Source organism: Cynocephalus volans, chromosome 14 (genome assembly GCF_027409185.1).
Source record: "Cynocephalus volans isolate mCynVol1 chromosome 14, mCynVol1.pri, whole genome shotgun sequence".
NCBI lineage: Eukaryota > Metazoa > Chordata > Mammalia > Dermoptera > Cynocephalidae > Cynocephalus > Cynocephalus volans.
Genome location: NC_084473.1, coordinates 2,584,451 through 2,607,690, shown reverse-complemented (window position 1 = coordinate 2,607,690; position 23,240 = coordinate 2,584,451). Strand labels below are relative to the sequence as shown.

Here is a 23,240-nt window from a genome sequence, read left to right as displayed (position 1 = left end):
TGGGAGAAGTGCAGCTGCCGAGCCAGGCTGCAGGCGCATCCGCAGAGGCGATGTGTCAGCAAGGGGCTCACAGAGCAAGCGGGGCTCCTGTGGTCCCCGTCTCCTCAACTGGGTGTCAGTAATCAATTACTTGCTGTATGCAGTAGCTTCCCCGAGGAGTTATCCACGTACTACCCATACAAGGCACCCTATTCAAGTATACAGGTTAGTAGGTTTTAGTATATTTGCCGTGTATAGCCTAAGTAATGAAAAAGATAGTGAAAGTTAGGTTTTTTCCTGATCGTGCTGGGGAGCCATGGGAGGATTTAAGAAATGTCCCAGTGAGGCTGGAGGCCTGAGGACCCCATGAGGTGATGGCTCCAGACTCGATCCATCCAGATGGATGTGGGGAGAGAGGAAGGGGACTGGGTTGGAGCGACCCCAGACTCCCACCCTGGGCTGCAGAAGGCAGGGGGGTGACCGCCTTCCTTTTTGGAGAAGAGGACGGCACAGTTGAGGACAGTCCGAGTGGACCGTGGCCCACGTTGTGCTGAGGGGCTTCTTTCTGCTGCTGTGCAGTGGCAGCAGGGCTGACCCCACCTCACAGCCCCAGATGTCAGGGGTCCGGCAAGACTCCCCACATGCGCACGCAGTCAGGGTTGCTTTAGCTGCGAGGTATTATTTTCTGTTCCTTTGTTCACTACGTACCGCTGGTGGAGTTCACTGCGCACAGGTGTTAGCTTCCTTGAAGGGCGTGGAACAGCCCGCTGCAGGTCAGCACGTGGGCTGTGTCTGGAACCGGCTTTGCCCGGCCTGTCTCTGAGACTCCAGAGTGCATCTCTGAGGCGCTCCTCATGCTGCGTAGAGGCCCGTGCTGTGGGGCGGTCTCTGCAGGGTCCCAGTCGGTCGTTTCTGTGGGATATTCACGGTTGAGATGTGCATTGGAGCGGGTGTGGTTTTCTCTCAAACGCAGGGGTCCAGTTTGGCTCCTCCCCTACTCTCACATCATGGTGTTAGAAAGTCTCCGTTTCTTTGTTGGGCACAGAAAGGCCGCGGATCACGTCAGAGCCGCAGGACGCAGACGCCACCTCGGGGAACACCGTGTACTTCACCTGCAGAGCCGAGGGCAACCCCAAACCCGAGATCATCTGGCTCCGAAACAAGTAAGTTGGGAGCCCCGGGCCTCAGCATCACGAAGAGACGCACCGGGTGCTGAGCTGTGTCTCAGTGTCACCTCTGGCCCCACCTTGCCTTCTCCTCTTCCATGAGGGAGAAAAGTAAAGAGAAAATCAGTTTCTGCCCCCTCTGGTTTGACGTGGAGAGTGGCCAGGAGACGTTCCTGCCGTCCAAGCCCCTGCGAGGTGGCTCCTTGCTGGACCTCATTCCCTGAAGGCCAGGGCACTTGCCCCTGTCATGTCAGGGCAGTGGGGGACACTGGCCACATCTCTTACTCCCCCTGTCCTGCCCGAGGTAGGAACTGGTGGGGGAAGTCCTCTTGGTTCTTCTCTATCCAGCCACTTCCCCCTCGCCATGGCCAACCTGCTCTAGCCCAGGCTTCGGGCTTCTGGTCATTGGCGTTGACAAATGTTGGACCTGGGCCTTGTGGCCGGGCCAGACGAGAGGAGGAGAGGCCCTGACCCCTCCTGAGCAAAGGGGTTCTTGCCTTCCTGCCACAAACATTCTGAGGGGCCTGTTTAGGATGAGATGGCCCCAGCTGGGTTTGGGAGCTGGGGTTGTGTGGGCTCAGGAGAGGGAAGGGACGAAGAGAGACAGAAATGGAAGAGACTGGGCTGGGCCTGACCCCTGTGCCGCAGGCAGAGGCTCTGGAGGGGGTGGGGTCAAGTCTCAAGGGAACCTGAGGTCGGGTCACGGAGGGTTTTTTGGGTCGAGGTGGAGTACTTTCAAGTTTATGTTCTAAACCAATCTTAAAAGGAAACCCTTGACGTAAAGCCACCTTCTATTATCACTTTTAAATCCATCTGTACAAGGACACTATTACAACATGTGGAAAAAAATACGTTTCTTCCTGTACTCTTAGTCAGCATCAATCATCAGCACAGAAGACAGACATCTGTGACCACATATGTGGGGACTTCTCCCCACTAGCAGGAGAGCAGCTCTCCAGCTCTCTTGCTAAACGTCGACTGGGTGTCCTTTAATTCAATTCAATTCCAGCACTGTCTACCTGGAGGCAGCATCAGATCCCACGGTCTCAGAGTGCGGTCCCCAAGACTGTCCCAACTTTAGATGCCACTCGCAAGCCCCAGGTTGTTTTATTGGTGCTTCTACAAATCAGGGATTCACACAACCTCCTCCTCCCACCTTAGGCTCGATTAGTTTGCTCGAGCAGCTCACGGAACTCAGAGAAACATGCACTTAACATTTACTGGCTTATTATAAAGGATATTACGAAGGTCACAGATGAAGGATGCACAGGGTGAGGTATGGGGAAGGGGCGTGGAGATTCCATGCCCTCCCTGGGCTGCCACCCTCCAGGAACCTCCACGTGTTTGGCTATCCAGAAGCTCCCTGAACCCTGTGCTCTTAGATTTTTATGACATAGGCATGATTGAGGCATGCACAGCCATGTAGAATGTGACTGGACAAAAAGGGTATGACCTAATGCTGAGTGGGGAATGCCAGCAAGGCCCATGTGTCTTCTTGACCTCTTTGTGCGGCATTTCTTCCTCCTGGTCGTGGGGCAGGACCCCTTCTCAAATGGTGTCTTATGGCCTACCACGAGACCAGGTAGGTCAGAGAATTTCTGTGTGGCCAGCTCCAAGACAGAAAGGCGGGGGAAGATTAGTACAAGCCAGGAATGGTGGACGAAAACAAAACATACACATCATAATGTCACTGACACCAAGACACACATGTTTATGAATCAGGTCTTCCCTGATGATCTGGGCTGTAGCATTTCCACCTTGAGCTCTGGCCACACTGAGACAGGAGGAGGAGGGAGGACATCTCTGATCAGAGCCCAGTGACGCTCACGACCAGATGGTTCAGACATTGCCTGAGTCATCGTCTCTTCCAGACGAGGCCCAGACTCCCAGGAGCACACATGGCCTGGCTCCTGGGTAATGCAATGTTTATAGAAAAGATGAACACAAGAGTATTGAGCTTGGCATTTGAGGGTGTCAGGTGCGGAACTGGAAGACGTGTTCTTCCTCATGAAGAAATCGGAGGTTTGTGCTAGGTCCAGACTCTGCTCTCATACCTGCAAGGTGCCATCGACGGGGGACCCAGTACACTGCAGAGGAAATGCAGGATGCTGTCCCATGCTTCACATATCTCCAGAGTACAGCACTGGAGCGATTCCAAAATACTGTGAAGTGTGCATTTAAGTTGCAGGGAAGCATAAATCTGGCTCAAATACTTCACACCTACATTTTATAAATGAAAAAATTGATGGTAAAAGTTACAATCTCACACCCAACTATGGCAGAGGAGGAGCCAAAGCCTGGAGGCCTGATGTCTGGTGCTGGGCTCTGCCTCCACCCACTTGTGTCTTGGCTGACAGCCTCACCTGCAGGTCTGCCTCACCTGCTGGACAGCCTCACCTGCAGCCCAACTTCACCTGTATCTCAGCCTCACCTCCTGGCCAGCCTCACATGCAGCCCAACCTTACCTGCAGGCTGCCTCACCTGCTGGCTCTGCGTGTTTATGGAAAGGTGACTGGGCCACATTTTGTGAGTCCCATTTATGGTACCTGACGTGAATGTTGCTTCCATGCAGAAACCTTGTGAGTGAGGACAGTTTCGCTTTGGGCGGATGGGTGCCAGGCAGAGAAGATGGTGAGGAAGGTGTGTGGGAAGAGAATGAGTGTTGGTTGCGTACGGGAGCATTTCAGGTGGTCTGAGAGCACTCTTGCTGGCTTCTATGAGCATCACCATGGGAAAATGCTTTCAAACAACGCTGGTTTTGTTCCTTCGGCATAAATAATCGAGCACACATCCAGGCTTCGCCATTTTCTTAGGAAACTGAGGTAGAATCATGCTCAGCATTGATGATTAATTGCATGAACTAAGGAAAGTGGACGTTATTTTGTCTGTCTTGATGGTCCAGTGGCACAAGCTTCTCTCCAGATCTGTTGGCATTCCCACATGGCGCAGTACCTGGCTTTTCTTGTGCTGTCGACACATTTACCATAAGCTGTGACCTCAACGATGTGAGACTTCACTGTCTTGTCCTCATGTGCATCTGAACAGAAGGAGCTGAAGCGATGTCACATGGTGGGCAGGGTGCAGGGGTTTCAGCCTGCTGCTGCATGGTGGGAGTCCCCTGAGAAGTCACCGTTGCTCTGGGACTGCCCAGGCATACAGAGGATGGAGAGACCTGTGTCCTGGAATGTGCCATGGCTCCACGGGCCATGGTGCATGTCAAAAGGGAAGCGACCAGAAGCTTGTGGGTGCTATATTTAAAATACAGATATGTCTTTTGTTTGTAGTAATGTAAAAATATGTTTCTACCCTTTTCTCTTGATTTAATCTGCCAGAAACAAAGGAAAGTGTTTCCTTTGAATTTTTTCTCGTGTTTTCATTTTTCCATTTGAAAGTAGGACCGCTCTAAAACATGTAGGTAGAATGCACACGCGGATAACAAAGGTAAGCATGTGAATCAAGCAGAGATGCAAATGTGTGGGATTCTTTCCTGAAATGCCTGTTACGTTTGTGGCTCTTGTTGAAGAAGTGTGTCCTGGAAGCTGAGTGAAACACACTCGGAAGTGCTCACCTGCACACTATGCAGCTGGGATTCCCTTGCTAGGACTAAAACCCTCCGCTGGGGAGGGGTGAGATATTCCCTTGTGCTTTTGACATCTGAGCATCCCAGATTTCCATCTTTGTAGTAACGAGCTGAGCATGACGACAGATTCCCGCTTGAACTTGTTGGACGATGGAACCCTGATGATCCAGAACACCCAGGAGACGGACCAGGGCATCTACCAGTGCATGGCGAAGAACGTGGCTGGCGAGGTGAAAACGCATGAGGTGACCCTCAGGTACTTTGGGTCTCCAGGTATGTGCAGGGCCTTTCCCATAAGGGTCTCTTCCAGAATTGTCATCTTCACCGTCCACTTCCTCCTCTCCTTGCACCCCAACTCAGTAAAATCAGAATGAATGTTAAAGTCTCAGGTTAAGGCTCCCATCCCAGGGGTGGCCCACGAGGCATTTGAGTGTTGCTCTCGCCCAGGGTCTCCCCTGATCTGGGGATGCACACTCAGAGTGGACACAGTTGAGGAGGTGAGGCCATGGGAACCTGGAGGGACTGTGTCCACACTCTGACCCCACCCACACGGGCCCACCTGCAGGGGCACTGCTCAGCCAAAGCCAGCCATTGCTACTTGGCAATGAGGTCTCTATTTTGCTAAGAGTGTTGATTATTTAAAAGAAGACAAACATCTGGATTTTTTGCAAAATTTCCATGTTTAAAATATTGGCACCTAATTTAAAAAATTTGAAAAGATTGTCCAAGCCAAGTCAAGCACAACTGTAGATGATCTGACACATCTGGGCCCCACCAGGATGCTAACTCTTCCCTGTCCATCCATCTTAACCATGGCTTTTGGTCAGAAGAGAAACCTTGGAGAAGAGTAGTGTGGAGTGGCCTGTGCCTACCAACACTCCTGGCAAACAGCAGAGGTCACGGTGGCACCTCTCGCATGGTTAACCTGCCATTCTCCTATCTGAATCTTATCCAGGCCAGGGTGTGGTTGGAACTTCCTCCCTGAAGCCTCCTTGCCTGCCCCTTAGCTTTACCCGCAGTCGTTCCAGGGTCAGTGTTTCCCTGGGGTTTCACATTTCAGGCCGTTATAAAACCTGTTGGGTGGCAATTTAAGTGGTTTGTGTTTGTTTCTTAGTTTAGATTCTAGGCTCCTTAAAACTGGTCTGACCTTTGCGTTACTTGGCACATCCCAGCACAGGCACAATAAGTATTCACTGACGGGTGAGAACCTGTAGCTATCAGGAAAGCAAAAGGAATATGTTGCTGCTGAATCAAAGCCCTTAATCAGGAAAGCAAAAGGAATATGTTGCTGCTGAATCAAAGCCCTTAATCAAACAACTTTCCACAAGTTCAATACAGGTATTTAGCAAAGTCAGACTACCATGGATCTAGCAATGAAGATAAGACACAGCTCCTGGTCATAGAAGGGGCTTGGGTTCTGTCTGTAGGAATTAAAAATTTCACAAAATAGAGAACAAAGTGTAATATAAAGTATTGTAAGTATATGTTACATAGCCAAGGAGAATTACAATAGACTATGAATAATGAAATTATGTAGAAGAGTTGCTATGTTAGGGTAAAAGAATCCTGTATTTTATGGCTTGAGAGTTCTGAATTTAACCCCTTTTTTATCTGAAGTTCTGTTTCTTTCTCAGGAACTCAGCTTTATTTGATGTGCTAGTTTGAGCATCTTGGTATAGCTTCCTAAAACACACATGAAAGATATCCTACCATCTAAGGCTCGGGGGGGGGCGGTCATTGCAGCACGAGAGAACCAACCATGCAGAAGCTCAGAAGCTAAGAGCAGGGGTTGGCAAACTATGCCCTGCAGGCCAAACTTGGCACACTGCCTGGTTTTCTAAGGCTATAAACTATTATGTATTTTTACATTTTTTAATGATTGAAACTCCTAAAAAAAGAATGATACTTTGTGACACATGACAATTACATAAAACTCAAAATTCAGTGTCTATACATTACGTATAATTGGAGCACAACCACACTCACTCTTTTGCATATTGTCTGTGGCTACTTTTTTTACTGCAATGTTGGAGTCGAGTAGTGGCAACAAAGGCTTTGTAGCTCACAAAGCCTAAAACATGCATTACCTGGCTCTTTACAGAAACAGTTTGCTGACCCCTGTCCCAGAATATAGTAATAACCTGTTGTAATAATAACAGAGTGACTTGTAAGTGTCCATGGCTCCTAAAGTGTTAAATACACTTTATATATCTTGATGCTCTGTTATTAGGGGCATATAAGTTTTCAACTTTTATTTTCCTGGTGAATTAAACTTTTGATCATTAACTTTCCCATCTCTATTGATGATTTTTGCTGTAAAGTTCATTTGATTTAATATACATAGAACAGATTTCTTTTGATTAGCATTTGTCACGTGTACTTTTTTCCACCATTTTGCTCTAAACCATTCTGTATCTATGTTTTGTTTGTTTGCTATAAACAACATAGCACCAGATTTAAAAAAAAAAAAACAAAAAACTGACATTTTCTTAAAGGGGATCCATTTATATTTATTGTAATTAGCAATATAGATTTATAAATTCTACATCTTACTTTGAACTATTTGTCCAACCTTTTCTGTTTCTTGCCTTATTTTGGAATAATTATCTTTCATCTTCCACTTCCCACTACTACTTCGGAAATTGAATTAAGAGATAATTAACATTATCTATTTCTGTTGTTTTAGTGGCTATCCTGAAAAATTTTAAATGCATTATGAAATTGCCAAAGTTTAAAGTTGTTGTCTTTGCCTTTCTCTCCAGCATACCATCTTAGTTTAAGGGCTGTTTGAGTTTTTATGTTTTTAAAATCTGTAAAACATTTGTATTATTTTGGTCTCTTAAGCTTTGTCTGCATACACCCACATGGTTCTCATTTCCCTTGCTCTTTATTTCTTTCTGCGTCTTAGCTCTTCCATCCAGGGTCACTTTTCTTCTGCCTAATGCAGGTGAATCAGGCAGCAAACCCACGAGAGGACCTGCTTTTGGTTAAAAAAGCTTAAATGAGAAGCTCATCTCTTGCCCTTATCCACTTGATTCCTGCCCCTCATTCCCACTTCCCCAAATTTCTAATAGTTTCTTCTTCATCCTTCTAAGAAAGTTGTAAGCACATTCAAGGCTAGTGATTTTTTTTTTTACTTGCCATATTTCAGAAACCTTTCATCTTTCATTTCAGTACATGAGGAATTTTCTTACTTTTTCCTTTCTATAGCTGCTTAAAATTTTGCTATATTTAATGAGTTCTCTTTTGGAGTAACTTCAGATTTTTTCTAAATATTTTGCTATCACAGATCCATATCCTTTATCCAAAACCCTTTGGGCCAGAAGTTGTTTAAAACTCAGAAATTTGGGAAATATTTATAGGAGGGTAACATGTTGGGTAATCCATATACCAACTTAAACTGTCGGCAGAGTCTTGGACAGTACCCTGTAGCCAGTGTGTCGGTATCCTGCAGCAAACTGTGAGAGCATTCATAGTGAGTGCAGCAAATAAAAACTGTAAGTAGCCCCATGCTACACAGATCAAGTTTTACGAACAAATAAGTTATGAAAAAATGTTGGTTTGGGGGCCTTTTGGATGACAGAATTGCGGATAAGGGTTATTGCCCTCCAAAAAACAACCTAAAAATTATGTGTACATATATCAATTTACATGTTTGTAAAAATATCTGGGATTAAATTCCTAGCAGGGTAATTTCCTGGTAAACGGATGCAGATATCTTCAGTTTTGATATAAGTGGCCATATCTCTCCATATCAACTCACACCTCACTTCCAATGTGCAGGAGTGCCGTTTCCACACAAATTCACCATGCAACATTACTAAACGTATGAATTGTTTTTCTAGATTTGGAGTTGAAAAATATTATCTTAGTGTAATTTTAATTTGCATTTTTTTGTTGTGAGTGAAATTGATATTTTTATATGTTCTAATTTGCTTTACCAACAACATTTTGTCCCAGTAAGAGCTACTAGCTAACAAGATTTGACAAGACTGGCATAATGCATTTAAAATTTTAAAAAGTAACAATTCTTCTTAGAGCCCCATACAGTTTACAGGGGAAGCCCAGCTCTTACTGAAAAAGTCACACTTGCGTACGGATCACAGGCTGCCTGCATTTCTTTTGACCTCAGGCTGTGAACTGTTTTTATTGTCTGCACATTTCTTTAAGAAATGTAAGAAAACACGAAGTATCCAATTAAATGTGGCTCGTTTTGCTTATTTCGGAGTTAGATAGAATGAGTATCCTGAATATAGGAAAAAATCAAGCAGAAAACTTCTTAAACTGGAAGAAATTAATTGAGGGTTTTTGTTTGGTTGTGACAGCCCGACCCACTTTTGTAATCCAGCCACAGAACACGGAGGTGCTGGTTGGGGAGAGTGTCACCCTGGAGTGCAGTGCCACAGGCCACCCCCCACCACGGATCAGCTGGACCAGGGGTGACCGGACACCCTTGCCAGCTGACCCTCGTGTGAATATCACACCTTCTGGCGGCCTTTATATACAAAACGTCGTCCAGGGGGACAGCGGAGAGTACACGTGCTTTGCATCCAATAGTCTTGAGAGCATCCACGCCACGGCTTTCATCATCGTGCAGGGTAAGGGTCCATGCACAGTGTCAGAGATGCTGCACAGTCCTCCTGCACCCTCCTGGCTTGCCTGCACCTCGTGCATGAACTCTGTGTGGGCAGCTTCTGCTCTGTCTCCTTAACCTGCCTTGGTTTCATCCATGACACTCACTGCCACTTGACTAATTGCACATGACTTGGTGATCAGCTGATTTTCTGAGCAGAAGCTGTGGTGTCTGCAGCATCCGAGCACCTGGCAAGCACTCAGGTGTGTTGAATAAATGAATGGGCATGCACGTGTTTGCACCTGTGTATTCAGCACATCTGGCACACAGCTTTGACTGCTTCCCCAAGATGAGTTTTTGGACATAGGACCCTGGAAATATGTATAGTTTTACGACTTTTTGCCATGCACTTTCAAAGTGCTTAACTGACAATAAAATTAGTTGAATAGTTCTTAAATAAATTGCGACGTGAGCCATTTGTTGGGAAGCATTAAAAGAGTACACAAGTGCAAAATTTTGAGAAATTATTTTCTCTCTTTTTGCCCATTTCCTTTCTCACTAACAATTTGTTGTGAATCTATCTCTCTAATTTTTGTTGCACAAAGAGCTATGTAACCATGTTATGGGGTTTTGCTATCTTTTTGCGTGCTTGTTACTTTTACAATCATACTAGATATACTATTCTGTAACTTATTTTTCTCATCCAATAATAATAACTGCTGTCATTTTACACAGTTGTACCAGAAGACATTTTTAACCATTTGAAAATATTAATTTAGACTGAGGAATGAGATCAGTCTTTTTGTCAGCCATGCTTGCACAGAACGGGACATGACATTACCCACACTCTGTATACGTGGTAGCTAGCAGTGTTGCCAAATGCCTCCTATTTTTGTACACCTTTTCAGTGCAATGCTGAGAAAACACCTGCCGTTTGATATTCTTTCTGCTTTGCTTGCTTTTTCTCCCCTGGGCCTCTTTCCCTTTTTGACTTGCTCACACGTTTTGCACCCTGTCGTTATCCTGTTTTAACTGTTCATTTTCTTGTGCAGCATTTTTACCCAGTGCTGTCTTTTAAATGTCTTGTTTTGAATGTTTTTCCTCCGGAAGCTCTTCCTCAGTTCACTGTGACTCCTCAGGACAGAGTTGTCATCGAGGGTCAGACGGTCGATTTCCAGTGTGAGGCAAAGGGCTACCCACAGCCTGTCATCGCCTGGACCAAGGGAGGTACGGTGGCCTCGGGGGGGGGGGGGCACTGGGCCCTTTACCTGTTTCCTCCTTCAGTAACAAACCCTGAAATCAAACCGTCGTCCTGCGGCCAGGCAAACCCAACATCTTCTGGACAGGGCCGAGCCACGGTTGAGTTCCACCCCACCCAGGCTCTGGGGAGGGGCAGGGGTCGCCCGTCTTTGTGGCCTTCCAGCAGCAAACACTGAGCAGCTCTGTCGTCGCTGAGGGGATGTGGGTGCCTGCGTCTCCCAAATAGTCTCTCTGTCTTACCTTTAGTGTAAACTTAACTAGCGTCTTCGATGAAACTTAACAGCATGTAGGGTAGAACTTCTTGGAAAGGAAATATCAAAGAAATGAGTATCTTTGCTATCCCTTTGATTCCCAGAGTCCTCACCACTGCTGCTGCATGTGGTGTCGTGACTGCTGATCCCGTTAGTTCTTTGGGTACTACCCTAGCCCACTTCCTCCTACTGATGAAGTCACAGCCCGGGCGGGGACCGAGTCTGCTGGGGAAGGGTCCCCAGGCCCACAGGGCTCCTGTCCCTGCATCCCTCCGAGAGTCCCTGCCCAAGGCTCCTCATCCTCAGGCCTCTATCATGTGGGAGCAGGAGAGGTCTATCCCCAAAAGTAATGCACTGGGCCTCCCTGGGGCAGCGTTTCCTCCTAGGTAGCCCCTGCCCACAATCCTCTTCCCTGTTCTCCTCTTCTCAGACCTGGCTTGTGACCAGCCTATCGGTCACCCCAGTCTCATGTCATCCTGACTTCCCTCCCAGCCCTTCCTGGAGGTCGGAACGGGAGATGTTCATCCCTCCCTGACTCGATGACCCAGCCCGTGTGCAGCGCCATGCAGGCTCTGCTGGGAGTCCCCTGGGAAATGGACCACAAACTTCTGGCGAGCCCTCACTTTCACAGATAAGGTCCTCCTGAACCCCCATGTCTCACCTGCTGTGCTCCTGTCTCCATAACTGACATGTGCCCTTGCAGGAAGCCAGCTCTCCGTGGACAGGCGGCACCTGGTCCTATCATCAGGAACTCTCAGAATCTCCGGGGTCGCCCTCCATGACCAGGGCCAGTACGAGTGCCAGGCTGTCAACATCATTGGCTCGCAGAGAGTTGTAGCCCAGCTGACCGTGCAGCCCAGAGGTATGCACCAGGTGGCCCGAACCAATCCATTGTCAGGAAACACAGATTTTTCTGAAACCAACATTAATATGATTGCTAATTATAAAGAGTTTACTCTTCCCTGTTTTGTGCCGTATTGACCATCATCATACTGGTATTACCAAGGTGTTTATGTTAAATCTCTTTCCCTTTAGCTGGTGAAAACATTTATTTATTTTTTAATGGTGCTTCTGTGGAATTCAGATAAGGCTGACGCATTAAAGTAAAACTAATCAGTTTTTCCCTTGGTTAATTAATATTTACTTTAGAGCAGGGTTGTTTTTTAACTGCATTTTCTAAGGTGGGTATTTAAGCAGCATGAGGTCTAATTGAGCCAGCTCAGCATGTGCAGACCCTGACGATGTCCCAGGGGCACTGTTCTGTTTCTCTCCTGTCTGGTCTCACATCAGACCCCCACCTGCCATTTGTCCTTGCTATGTGTCATTCACCTGCTCTCTCCAGTTGGAAGAATCTCAGCACACCATGTCTCTCTTGATAGAGTCAGGATAAAATGACTGGGGCGTAGATGCAGGCCCAGAGGTCACTAACACTGGTGTGGCCACTGGAGCTGAGGCTATTCAGGCCACTCTCGGGGATCTGGTTGGCCTGATCGAGTGCAGGGGGCTTTTGCTCTTCTGAAACTCTTTGCTGTGAATTACGAGTTTTCCTGGATTCTGCACCTTTGACTTCCAGTCACACCAGTGTTTACCAGCATCCCAAGCGACAGGACAGTGGAGGTGGGAACCAACGTGCAGCTGCCCTGCAGCTCCCAGGGGGAGCCCGAGCCAGCCATCACCTGGAACAAGGTAACGGGCCCAGGCCTCGCCTCTGCCGCAGGTAGGGTGCTGGAGCCAACCGGCCGCCACCTGCCTGCTTCTGCTGCAGACTTTCTACAGCAGCAAAAAAAAATGTTCACATTGTTGGCCTGGAGTTAAACATATTCTGAGGATACTCTTACCAATAAGAACAAAACGAACTCAGAACACTCTCATTTGCAGTGACAAAAGCAAAATGAACCCCTTTATTAGATCCACCATCTCATAATCAATAAAGAACGGTTTTTGATATTATTTAATTTTTCTTTGCTATTTTCATAAGCACAACATAAACACGCTAACAGTACTTACACGTTATCAACACCGCTTTAACATGAAATGTTCCTGGGCAGACAGGGCTGGCCCACTCGGGGTCCCTGGCAGGAGAGCTCTTGGTGGGTGAAGGCTCCCTCTGCCCCCTCTGGGCTCCTCGCGATCCCTCCTCCAGCCTCTCCGGCCTCTCTTTACTCTCCACCCAGACCCGTGTGTCCGCTCATGCTCCTGCCTGGGCCAGCAACGTCGCTTAAGCTTCTGGGTCTGTCTGAATCTTCCTGTCCCCCACAGGGACACTCCCATGTGCCCACCGTAGCACCGAGCCCATGGGAGGTGCCATCTGAAACTTTCCCCCTACCCCACAGTTGTGGAAAATCATCTTGTGGATTAAAAGCTCTGTCCTCAGCAAAGAAGGAGCCTGTGTGAAGGGTTCGTCCCACGGACTTGCTCTGGATACATCTGATCGTAGCCTTGAGACTTTTCCATTTGTGAATCCTAACAAATGGCGTTCTTCCCCCGCCCACCCCAGGAAAAACAACTTCTGCTTTTTAGTCTCTTCCTTACTATTATTTTTATTGGTTTGCTCCAGGATGGGGTTCAGGTAACGGAAAGTGGAAAATTTCACATTAGCCCCGAAGGGTTCTTGACCATCAATGACGTTGGGACTGCGGACGCGGGGCGCTACGAATGTGTGGCCCGGAACACCATTGGCTACGCCTCGGTGAGCGTGGTGCTCAGCGTGAACGGTAAGACTGCCCGGGCTGGCGGGAGTGCTTCCCGGGGCTGGCATGGGACGCCCTGCGTGCCATCGAGAAGAACATGCCCGGGCCTCTGCTGTCACTCCAGGCTGATCAGAGTAGGTTCTAAATGATTCTAAACGCTCAGGGGACAGTGCTTCCCTAATTCACAGGTGAGCATGTGGTTAGTGCGAGGCGAGGCCACTCTCCCAGTCCCTTCTCCCCGCTGCCCTGACACTCTGCAAGTCATCACGGCCGCTTCACTCACCAGAGCTTTCCTTGGCAGTCACCCCGACTGTGTAATTTACAGTCATCATTCGGCAAATGTTACTGCTATAAGATTCTGTCCTCCTCAGCCGTGGTTTCTCTCTGCTCTGGGTGCAGCCATGCATGCTTTGGGGATGTCCTTCGATATAAACCCACAGATGCTCATGGACGGTCCCTTTCCCCACACCCAGTTAGCAGTCCTGGAGTCATCCAGATTCCATCTCTGCATCTGGTGCCCATGCATGCTTGGCCCCTGCCACTGTGCTGCTCACTCCAGGCCCTCGGAAGATCGCATCTGAATCGTGACACTTGTCCCCACACCGTCTGGTCTGCCTTTCCCAAAGCACAAATCTCATGATGCATCCCTGACCCTTCTGCATGTTTCCTGTGGCTACCAGGGTATAATCTACACTCTCCAGCATCACATAAAGTACTCACAATTTGACCCGATCCTGCGTCCCATGGCTTGCATTCGCCACCACTCCCACTCCTGGTTCCTAGTCTTTGCCTCTGAGAACCTGCTTTCTCTCAAGGCCCTTCTTTGCCCAGGGTGCCCGCCTCAGCAGGTACACGAGCCTCTCACCCACTCCAAGCTCCCAGCGGGTGGCAGCCAGTCCTCAGCCACCACACTCCACTGAGACTCCCTTTCTGCCTTTTCCACTTTCGTTGTGACTAATTTGTCTTTTCCATCGGACATGTTAGCAGATAGGAAGGGTGTCCCATTAATGTGTTGGCTAAACACCCCACACAGTGGCTTGAACATGGTTCACACTTGTAAATGTGAACCGTGACAGAATAACTGGAAACCTTTTTCTCTCTTTTTTAATCTTAGGAAAAATGTAAAATGACCTCATTATTACATTTTATATCGTGCGTGCAGTGTGAAACTAAGTAATGAATCCTATGACTAAAAAGTAGTTATTTTCAATTGATATTTATTTTTATGTTTGAAAAATAATGTTTTACTTTAATGTGAATTAGTTATATACGGAATTTAAAGCAATCTCCCACCCATCCTCAAGAAATAACTACTGTGAACATTTTGGGGAATTTCCTCTTTTAAAAAAAAAAATGTAGATAGATACCTGCTTTCAAATTATTTTTCTGTGATCAGTGTTGAGAGAAAGCAAATTCAATTTAAACCGTTGGTAATAACAAAATATTAGAGTCATAAAATTAAATAAATCATCTGCCTTATTGTCTGTCAATTGGCATAAAAATATTAGATTCCTAAAGTTAGTTAAGTCAAAATCTATTTGAGATATAAACAAAAAAATAGGATTTCTGCCCAAGCAAATTTTTTTCACCTCTTTGAACTGGAAATGTGTAAACATTTCAAATGTGCAGAATAGCTGATCAACTCACTGCATGCATATGTCTCTCGTGTTGCTGTGATGTACTTCGGGGTGCTTTGCCCACTTATAGCTCGGCACGAATGCAGGACATGCTGTGAAAAGGTGGTGAAGGGATCTCTGGCTAGGTCAGTTTCTACAAGTGAGTGTCTAGTGCTTGCTTCTCCTTCCATTCATGCAGCAGACTTCAAGTGTGCACACCAGACACTGTTCTGGGCACCAGGGATGCCGCAGCGAGCCACACAGATGAGGGTCTCTCCCCTATGGTGCTTAGATTCTGGTGCAGAGAGATGAATAAGAAACAGTAAAATGAGGGCTGGCCGGTTAGCTCCGTTAGTGGGAGCGCGGTCTTTTAACACCAACAATAAGGGGTTCAGATCCCCATACTGGCCAGCCACCCAGAAAAAGAAAAAAAAGAAACAGTGAAATGAATAGTAATGTTCAAATTGTGATCAGTCTACAAAAAATAGCAGGGCGAGGGGTGGGAGAGATGGGCGGGGTCTCTTTTACATAGGGTGGTCAAGGAAGACCACCTGACTAGTAGATTCTGAGAAGGGTGCCACGTGGAGACTGGGGGTGTGGGCAGGGTGTCCAGGAGCACAGCAGGGGTGCAGTCCTGCAGTCAGGGTGAGCCTGATGACAGCGGTGGGGCCACTACCATGGGCAGATCCAATAGGCCCAGCCTGCAGTGGACTGCTGGGCTCTGCATGGGGAACTGGAGAATCAAGAATCCTGTGTGAGCTTGGTAAGGTTGAAAAGCCTGGAGTGAGCAGGTGTGTCTGCATGTCTGGAACTGAAGGGAGAGGTCTGGGTGGATGATATTAACTTGCGAGTATTAAAAACATGGCATTAGGTGGAGTCACCTGGGGAGAGCCTGTAGATAGACAGCAGCTCTGGTCACGGTGCCCTTGGCTGCTCCAGCAGTCAGATCTGGCAGGGAAGGAGCAATGAACAAAAAGACCCCCCAAGATGGACCAGTGAAGAGAGGACATCAGAAAGCAAGGATTACAATTAATCCAATGGTGTGCACCTGTCAGCCAGAAGAAGACGGAGCGAGAGTGTATGAGAGAGAGCCTGAGACTGAAAAGGAGTCCTCGTGAGGCAGGAGGAAATCAGGAGGAAAGGGTCCCACTCAGAAGGAAGTGAGTGTGTCCCAATTAAGAGGAAGTCTGTTCCACTCAGGAGGAAGTAGGTCACAGTCAGGAGGACGTACGTCCAGTCAGGAGGAGGGAGATAGGTCCAGTCAGGAGGAGGCACGTCCAGTCAGCAGGAGGGAGGTAGGTCCAGTCAGGAGGAGGAGGCAGGTCCCAGTCAGGAAGAGGCACGTCCAGTCAGGAGGAGGAGGCAGGTCCCAGTCAGGAGGAGGAGGCAGGTCCCAGTCAGGAAGAGGCACGTCCAGTCAGGAGGAGGAGGCAGGTCCCAGTCAGGAGGAGGAGGCAGGTCCCAGTCAGGAGGAGGAGGCAGGTCCCAGTCAGGAAGAGGCACGTCCAGTCAGGAGGAGGAGGCAGGTCCCAGTCAGGAGGAGGAGGCAGGTCCCAGTCAGGAGGAGGAGGCAGGTCCCAGTCAGGAGGAGGAGGTACGTCCAGTCAGGAGGATGAGGTATATCCAGTCAGGAGGAGGAGGCACGTCCAGTCAGGCAGGTCCCAGTCAGGAGGAGGAGGCAGTTCCAGTCAGGAGGAGGAGGTACGTCCAGTCAGGAGGAGGAGGTACGTCTAGTCAGGAGGAGGAGGCACGTCCAGTCAGGAGGAGGACGTACGTCCAGTCAGCAGGAGGAGGCAGGTCCCAGTCAGGAGGAGGAGGCACGTCCAGTCAGGAGGAGGAGGCACGTCCAGTCAGGAGGAGGAGGTAGGTCCCAGTCAGGAGGAGGAGGCACGTCCAGTCAGGAGGAGGAGGCAGGTCCCAGTCAGGAGGAGGAGGTACGTCCAGTCAGGAGGATGAGGTATATCCAGTCAGGAGGAGGAGGCAGGTCCCAGTCAGGAGGAGGAGGCAGTTCCAGTCAGGAGGAGGAGGTACGTCCAGTCAGGAGGAGGAGGTACGTCTAGTCAGGAGGAGGAGGCACGTCCAGTCAGGAGGAGGACGTACGTCCAGTCAGCAGGAGGAGGCAGGTCCCAGTCAGGAGGAGGAGGCACGTCCAGTCAGGAGGAGGAGGCACGTCCAGTCAGGAGGAGGAGGTAGGTCCCAGTCAGGAGGAGGAGGCACGTCCAGTCAGGAGGAGGAGGTAGGTCCCAGTCAGGAGGAGGAGGTACGTCTAGTCAGGAGGAGGAGGCACGTCCAGTCAGGAGGAGGAGGCAGGTCCAATCTGGAGGAGGAGGTAGGTCCCAGTCAGGAGGAGGAGGCACGTCCAGTCAGGAGGAGGAGGTAGGTCCCAGTCAGGAGGAGGAGGCACGTCCAGTCAGGAGGAGGAGGTAGGTCCCAGTCAGGAGGAGGAGGTACGTCTAGTCAGGAGGAGGAGGCACGTCCAGTCAGGAGGAGGAGGCAGGTCCAATCTGGAGGAGGAGGTAGGTCCCAGTCAGGAGGAGGAGGCACGTCCAGTCAGGAGGAGGAGGTAGGTCCCAGTCAGGAGGAGGAGGCACGTCCAGTCAGGAGGAGGAGGTAGGTCCCAGTCAGGAGGAGGAGGTACGTCCAGTCAGGAGGAGGAGGCACGTCCAGTCAGGAGGAGGAGGCACGTCCAGTCAGGAGGAGGAGGCACGTCCAGTCAGGAGGAGGAGGCACGTCCAGTCAGGAGGAGGAGGCAGGTCCAGTCAGGAGGAGGAGGTACGTCCAGTCAGGAGGAGGAGGCAGGTCCAGTCAGGAGGAGGAGGCAGGTCCCAGTCAGGAGGAGGAGGTACGTCCAGTCAGGAGGAGGAGGTAGGTCCAATCAGGAGGAGGAGGTAGGTCCCAGTCAGGAGGAGGAGGCACGTCCAGTCAGGAGGAGGAGGCACGTCCAGTCTGGAGGAGGAGGCACGTCCAGTCAGGAGGAGGAGGCACGTCCAGTCAGGAGGAGGAGGCACGTCCAGTCAGGAGGAAGAGGCAGGTCCAGTCAGGAGGAGGAGGTACGTCCAGTCAGGAGGAGGAGGCAGGTCCAGTCAGGAGGAGGAGGCAGGTCCCAGTCAGGAGGAGGAGGCACATCCAGTCAGGAGGAGGAGGCAGGTCCCAGTCAGGAGGGGGAGGTACGTCCAGTCAGGAGGAGGAGGCAGGTCCCAGTCAGGAGGAGGAGGCACGTCCAGTCTGGAGGAGGAGGCACGTCCAGTCAGGAGGAGGAGGTACGTCCAATCTGGAGGAGGAGGTAGGTCCCAGTCAGGAGGAGGAGGTACGTCCAGTCAGGAGGAGGAGGTACGTCCAGTCAGCAGGAGGAGGCAGGTCCCAGTCAGGAGGAGGAGGTACGTCCAGTCAGGAGGAGGAGGCAGTTCCAGTCAGGAGGAGGAGGTACGTCCAATCTGGAGGAGGAGGTAGGTCCCAGTCAGGAGGAGGAGGTACGTCCAGTCAGGAGGAGGAGGTACGTCCAGTCAGGAGGAGGAGGCAGGTCCAGTCAGGAGGAGGAGGCAGGTCCCAGTCAGGAGGAGGAGGTACGTCCAGTCAGGAGGAGGAGGCAGGTCCAGTCAGGAGGAGGAGGCAGGTCCCAGTCAGGAGGAGGAGGTACGTCCAGTCAGGATGAGGAGGCACGTCCAGTCAGGAGGAGGAGGCACGTCCAGTCAGGAGGAGGAGGCACGTCCAGTCAGGAGGAGGAGGTAGGTCCAGTCAGGAGGAGGAGGCACGTCCAGTCAGGAGGAGGAGGCAGTTCCAGTCAGGAGGAGGAGGCACGTCCAGTCAGGAGGAGGAGGCAGTTCCAGTCAGGAGGAGGAGGCACGTCCAGTCAGGAGGAGGAGGTACGTCCAGTCAGCAGGAGGAGGTACGTCCAGTCAGGAGGAGGAGGCACGTCCAGTCAGGAGGAGGAGGTACGTCCAGTCAGCAGGAGGAGGCAGGTCCCAGTCAGGAGGAGGAGGCACGTCCAGTCAGGAGGAGGAGGTACGTCCAGTCAGCAGGAGGAGGCAGGTCCCAGTCAGGAGGAGGAGGCACGTCCAGTCAGGAGGAGGTGGCAGGTCCAGTCAGGATGAACTATGAGGGCACTTCAGAAAGCTGGTGGAAATGGAATTCTCATGTGATACACATCTTTCCATGAGCTCTCTAACGTGCCCTGGTACCTCCCAGTTGGGAGGATGTGTCCCAGGAGCCTAGTGGAGGAGGCATTTCAATGGTGCAGATTTGCTGGAGAGAAGCGAACACTGCTGGGCTTGAGATGAAGGCCACTGTGACCCGGGAAGGCTGCTCTCAACAGGGAAGGACCGGAAATGGGCTGCAATGAGTTATCTTATTTGGCAAACTCTAAGTGCTGAGCAAATATTAATGTTAAGTGTAAAAGGAATGAGAAGAGGAGTCCACAAAGGGAGCACATCATCGGGGGACGATAGGTCACACTGTGTGTGTGTGGTGTGTGTGTTTATGTGTGAGAGAGAGTGATGTTTGTATGTTTGGGGGGTTCTGTGGATGTAGTGTGTGTGGTGTGTAGTGGGTGGGTTTGTGATTGATGTGTGTACAGTGTCTATGTGTATGAGCCGTGTGTGTGTATATTGTGTGTGGTGCATTGTGGATGTTTGCGCACATGGTGTGTGTGTTGTTATGTGTATGTATGTGCATGGCATGGTTTGTATAGTGTATGTGGTGTGTTTGTGTGTAGGGTGTGTGTGGTGTGGTGAATGTGTGTGTGTGTGTGCATGTGTACAGTGCTGTGCTGATGGCTGTCACACAAGCAAGCAGATGGGATGGAACACTGCAGGGAGCCATCTTTGAGGGGTGAGCAGGTTGGAGTCCCAGTGTCCAGGGAAGCTTTGGCCTCTGAGTGGATGGTCACAGAACCACCATTCCTGGCATCCGCAGCTCGTCTGTACCCAGGGCTGGCCAGCAGGGCAGCTGCAGTCACACCTCCCCATATGCTGTTGAGTTTGGCCTTAGGTGATAACTACTTCCTTCCTGTCCTTTTATGGAGTATCACATGATTTCAAAAATTCAAAAGTCTGTAATTTCCATACTGTTTGAAAACAGCTTCTAGTAGAATTTGTTATAAAATTATTCAAGCTTTGATTTAAAAGTAGAAATAACATTTTGAGAAAGCATGCCTTCAATCTAAATGATGTAGTGTCTAGACATTATTTTATGAGTAACCGCTTTTCCGGTAAAATGCCACTACATGTTTTCCTAGTTCCTGATGTCAGTCGAAACGGGGATCCGTTTGTGGCCACATCGATCGTTGAAGCCATCGCGACTGTGGACAGAGCTATAAACTCAACCCGAACACACTTGTTTGACAGGTATGTAGACATAGGCGTGATGCTGACCTCAAACTGCTGAGCTCTGGGGCAGGAGAGGTTGGCAAAGGCATGTGGTATTCTGGTGCACAAATTTTGACCTGTTCCATCTGAGGAACAAAGCGTTTAATTTTAAAATCATGAGCAACACAGCCCTCTGACTTTCTGGAGGTTAAAATAGCACAAGGATGTGTACTTTGCTGGTAGAGTCTGAACTATGATTCACAACCAAAACATTCTTTAAAAATTTCAAGTCACCCTTTTGGCTTGTTACTAAATGATTGGGCAAAACCAAAATATTTCAGAAGTGATTAGTGTATTTGTTCGTATTGGTAATTCCAGGGCAGTTTTTTCTGCATATTAATTTAAATGCAGTAGCTGTGATGCGCTCTACTGACTTAATTAATGGCTTATTTTTAGCATCTTCCATTCTGTGTGTTTGGGGTTTTGTTTCCTTTCACTTTGGACAGGCGAGGTACAGTACATCGTGCTGTAGACAGTAACTCCTCACACATTAACAGCAAGAATTACATTTTTGAATACTAGTGATTTTTGTCTTCAGTAATTTGCTTCGTTCTTTCTTTTTCCTCCCTGAACTCCTGCTAGCCGTCCTCGCTCTCCAAATGACTTACTAGCCTTGTTCCGGTACCCGAGGGACCCCTACACGGTGGAGCAGGCGCGGGCTGGGGAGATCTTTGAGCGGACGCTGCAGCTCATCCAGGAGCACGTGCAGCACGGCTTGATGGTCGACCTGAATGGAACGAGTCAGTACCGGGGACTTCCCTCCCCTCCGTTCCCGGTGCTGGTTGTCACACACACCACAGGCTCGTCACGTGCCTGAAGAGTGCTAGCATTTTCTGTGCCCCTGTGCTTAGGAAGTAATGTTTGGACTATGGGTTCGGTTGAGCTGACACCTCCTGTAGCTCTCACTTTGGGTCTAATAGGAAACTCCAGGGGACGTGAAATGTGCTCGTTAGGCTATTGCACATCTACCCAAGTAGCCCTCGCTGGGTGAGCTGTCTCGTCCCTCCCAACAGCTGTGACAGTCCAGTCCTCACGTGGGCGAGGAGATTTAAGGAGGGCTTTGCAGGATAATAGCTAAATACGTGATGCCCTGTCACAGAATGCAAGGCCGTGCAGCTCCTAGAAAGGGTGTTTGTGAAGAGCTGCAGCATCTATGACACCAGCCACCAGAACGCCTTCAGCTGTTGTGCAGGTGGCATGGGGCATGCGCAACCTCCTCCTACTCTGCTCGGCACCTGGCCTGGCTCAGGAGACAAGAGACACCTTTGTCTGCCATTGTTATTGCTGTTAGTGATTGTGCTGTTGACGATATGGCAGATGCCTGTGACTTTTATTGTGTAATGGTATCATTTGCAGCAGCAGCTACTTAATCAGAGATCTGTGCACGCGTGTGCACACACGCACACACATACACACAACACCAGGGAGGACGCCACCAGCAGCTGTCCCTGTGAAATGAGGGAGCTGTATCATGACTCTTCAGTGTTTCCAAATTGTCTTCAGTGAGCACACCTTTTATAATCTGAGCAGAATGTTACTCAAGAATTTAATGTTATTCTTAAGTGCGAGTGTGTGAGATGAGAGAGGTGTGGAAACGAGAACCATGGGGTCACCTCTCTGTGTCGTGGCAGTAGGGACTCTGAGCCAGTTCCCATCTTGTATGCTTCGGAGCCTCGTTGTTGCTGTGTGCAGACAGCAGCTCCACTTTCCGTCCTAGGAGGGCACCTCACCCAGACCCGGCCTCTCAGGAGAGGACATTGGAGTTGAACCCTCTGAACGTTCCCACTTTTCTTTATGGATGGAAACCCAGCCTCACTTTCCAGGGGCATTCTCAGGGAGAAAAGCCAGTTAAACCAGTCTTTGTTGGTCATTTTTTGCATGTCAGGCCTGCCGTGAGGCCGCGGTAAGAGTGTACCAGACAGAGCAGTGGTCTTTGGCCATCTCCCGGCCCTGCCTCAGGCTCTGGTATGACTTTGTTTCTTTCTGGTGTAAGGACCCTGTTCTCTAGTACAGAGGACAGAGTATGAGTTGCTCAGTGTTGTTTTTTGCCACTTCCTGTCTTTCTTCATTTAATTACTGGTTCAGATCCTTAAACACTGCTGTGCCAGCCTCTGCAAGCTGACCCCACAAACTTTCTGCTGCCACTACAAAAATAAACTCATCTGGAATCCATCCTCAAATGCGAGCTGTGGGCCAGTTTTATATCGTTGGATGCTAGTTACAGAAAGATTTGGAAAGGCAAATAGGAGAAAAGTAACATCACTCATGGTCCCCAGCAATGAGGCCATCTCAGATGTTTGCTTTTTACCGAGGCAGCAGTGGGGTACGCACACATGCTATTACCTCACTCATGCGTTCGCCCTGCGTGCATGTCTGAGCAACGATTTATGCCAGTTGCCGTCCCAGGCCTAGAGATACAGCAACAAACAAAAGGGATAAAAATCCCAGAGAAGCACAGACAGCAAACCAGGGGGCCAGGGCACATGAACCCATGCAGTGAGTGGTGCAGAGAGGAGCAGGCTTGCAGGGGTGGGGGAGCCAGGTCGGGATGGCATGCCATCTCCCGTAACTGCAGATGACAGACAAGCAGAGGCCTTGCAAGAGACAGAGCAAGGGGGCCCTGGGGTGTCTGAGGGGACAGCTGACCCACAGGCCCTGAGGCAGGACCACGCCTGGGATATTTGAGGAAGAGCAAGAGGCCAGTGTGGCCGGAGCGGGGGAGGGGTGGGGTGAGAGGTAAGGTCAGAAAGGGCCTTGGAGGG

At 49.6% G+C, this 23,240-nt stretch overlaps 1 protein-coding gene across 1 annotated transcript in view; it reads left to right on the top strand.

Annotated features, from left to right (window-relative positions):
* PXDN (peroxidasin) overlaps positions 1–23,240 on the top strand; it is a 95,811-nt gene that overhangs the window by 53,976 nt on the left and 18,595 nt on the right. The window contains exons 8-16 of the mRNA XM_063078723.1: positions 1,025–1,142; positions 4,829–4,998; positions 9,051–9,323; positions 10,409–10,525; positions 11,513–11,671; positions 12,383–12,495; positions 13,367–13,523; positions 20,349–20,457; positions 21,061–21,218. Coding sequence (XP_062934793.1) covers positions 1,025–1,142; positions 4,829–4,998; positions 9,051–9,323; positions 10,409–10,525; positions 11,513–11,671; positions 12,383–12,495; positions 13,367–13,523; positions 20,349–20,457; positions 21,061–21,218 — 1,374 coding nt within the window. The remainder of the gene's footprint in view (positions 1–1,024; positions 1,143–4,828; positions 4,999–9,050; positions 9,324–10,408; positions 10,526–11,512; positions 11,672–12,382; positions 12,496–13,366; positions 13,524–20,348; positions 20,458–21,060; positions 21,219–23,240) is intronic.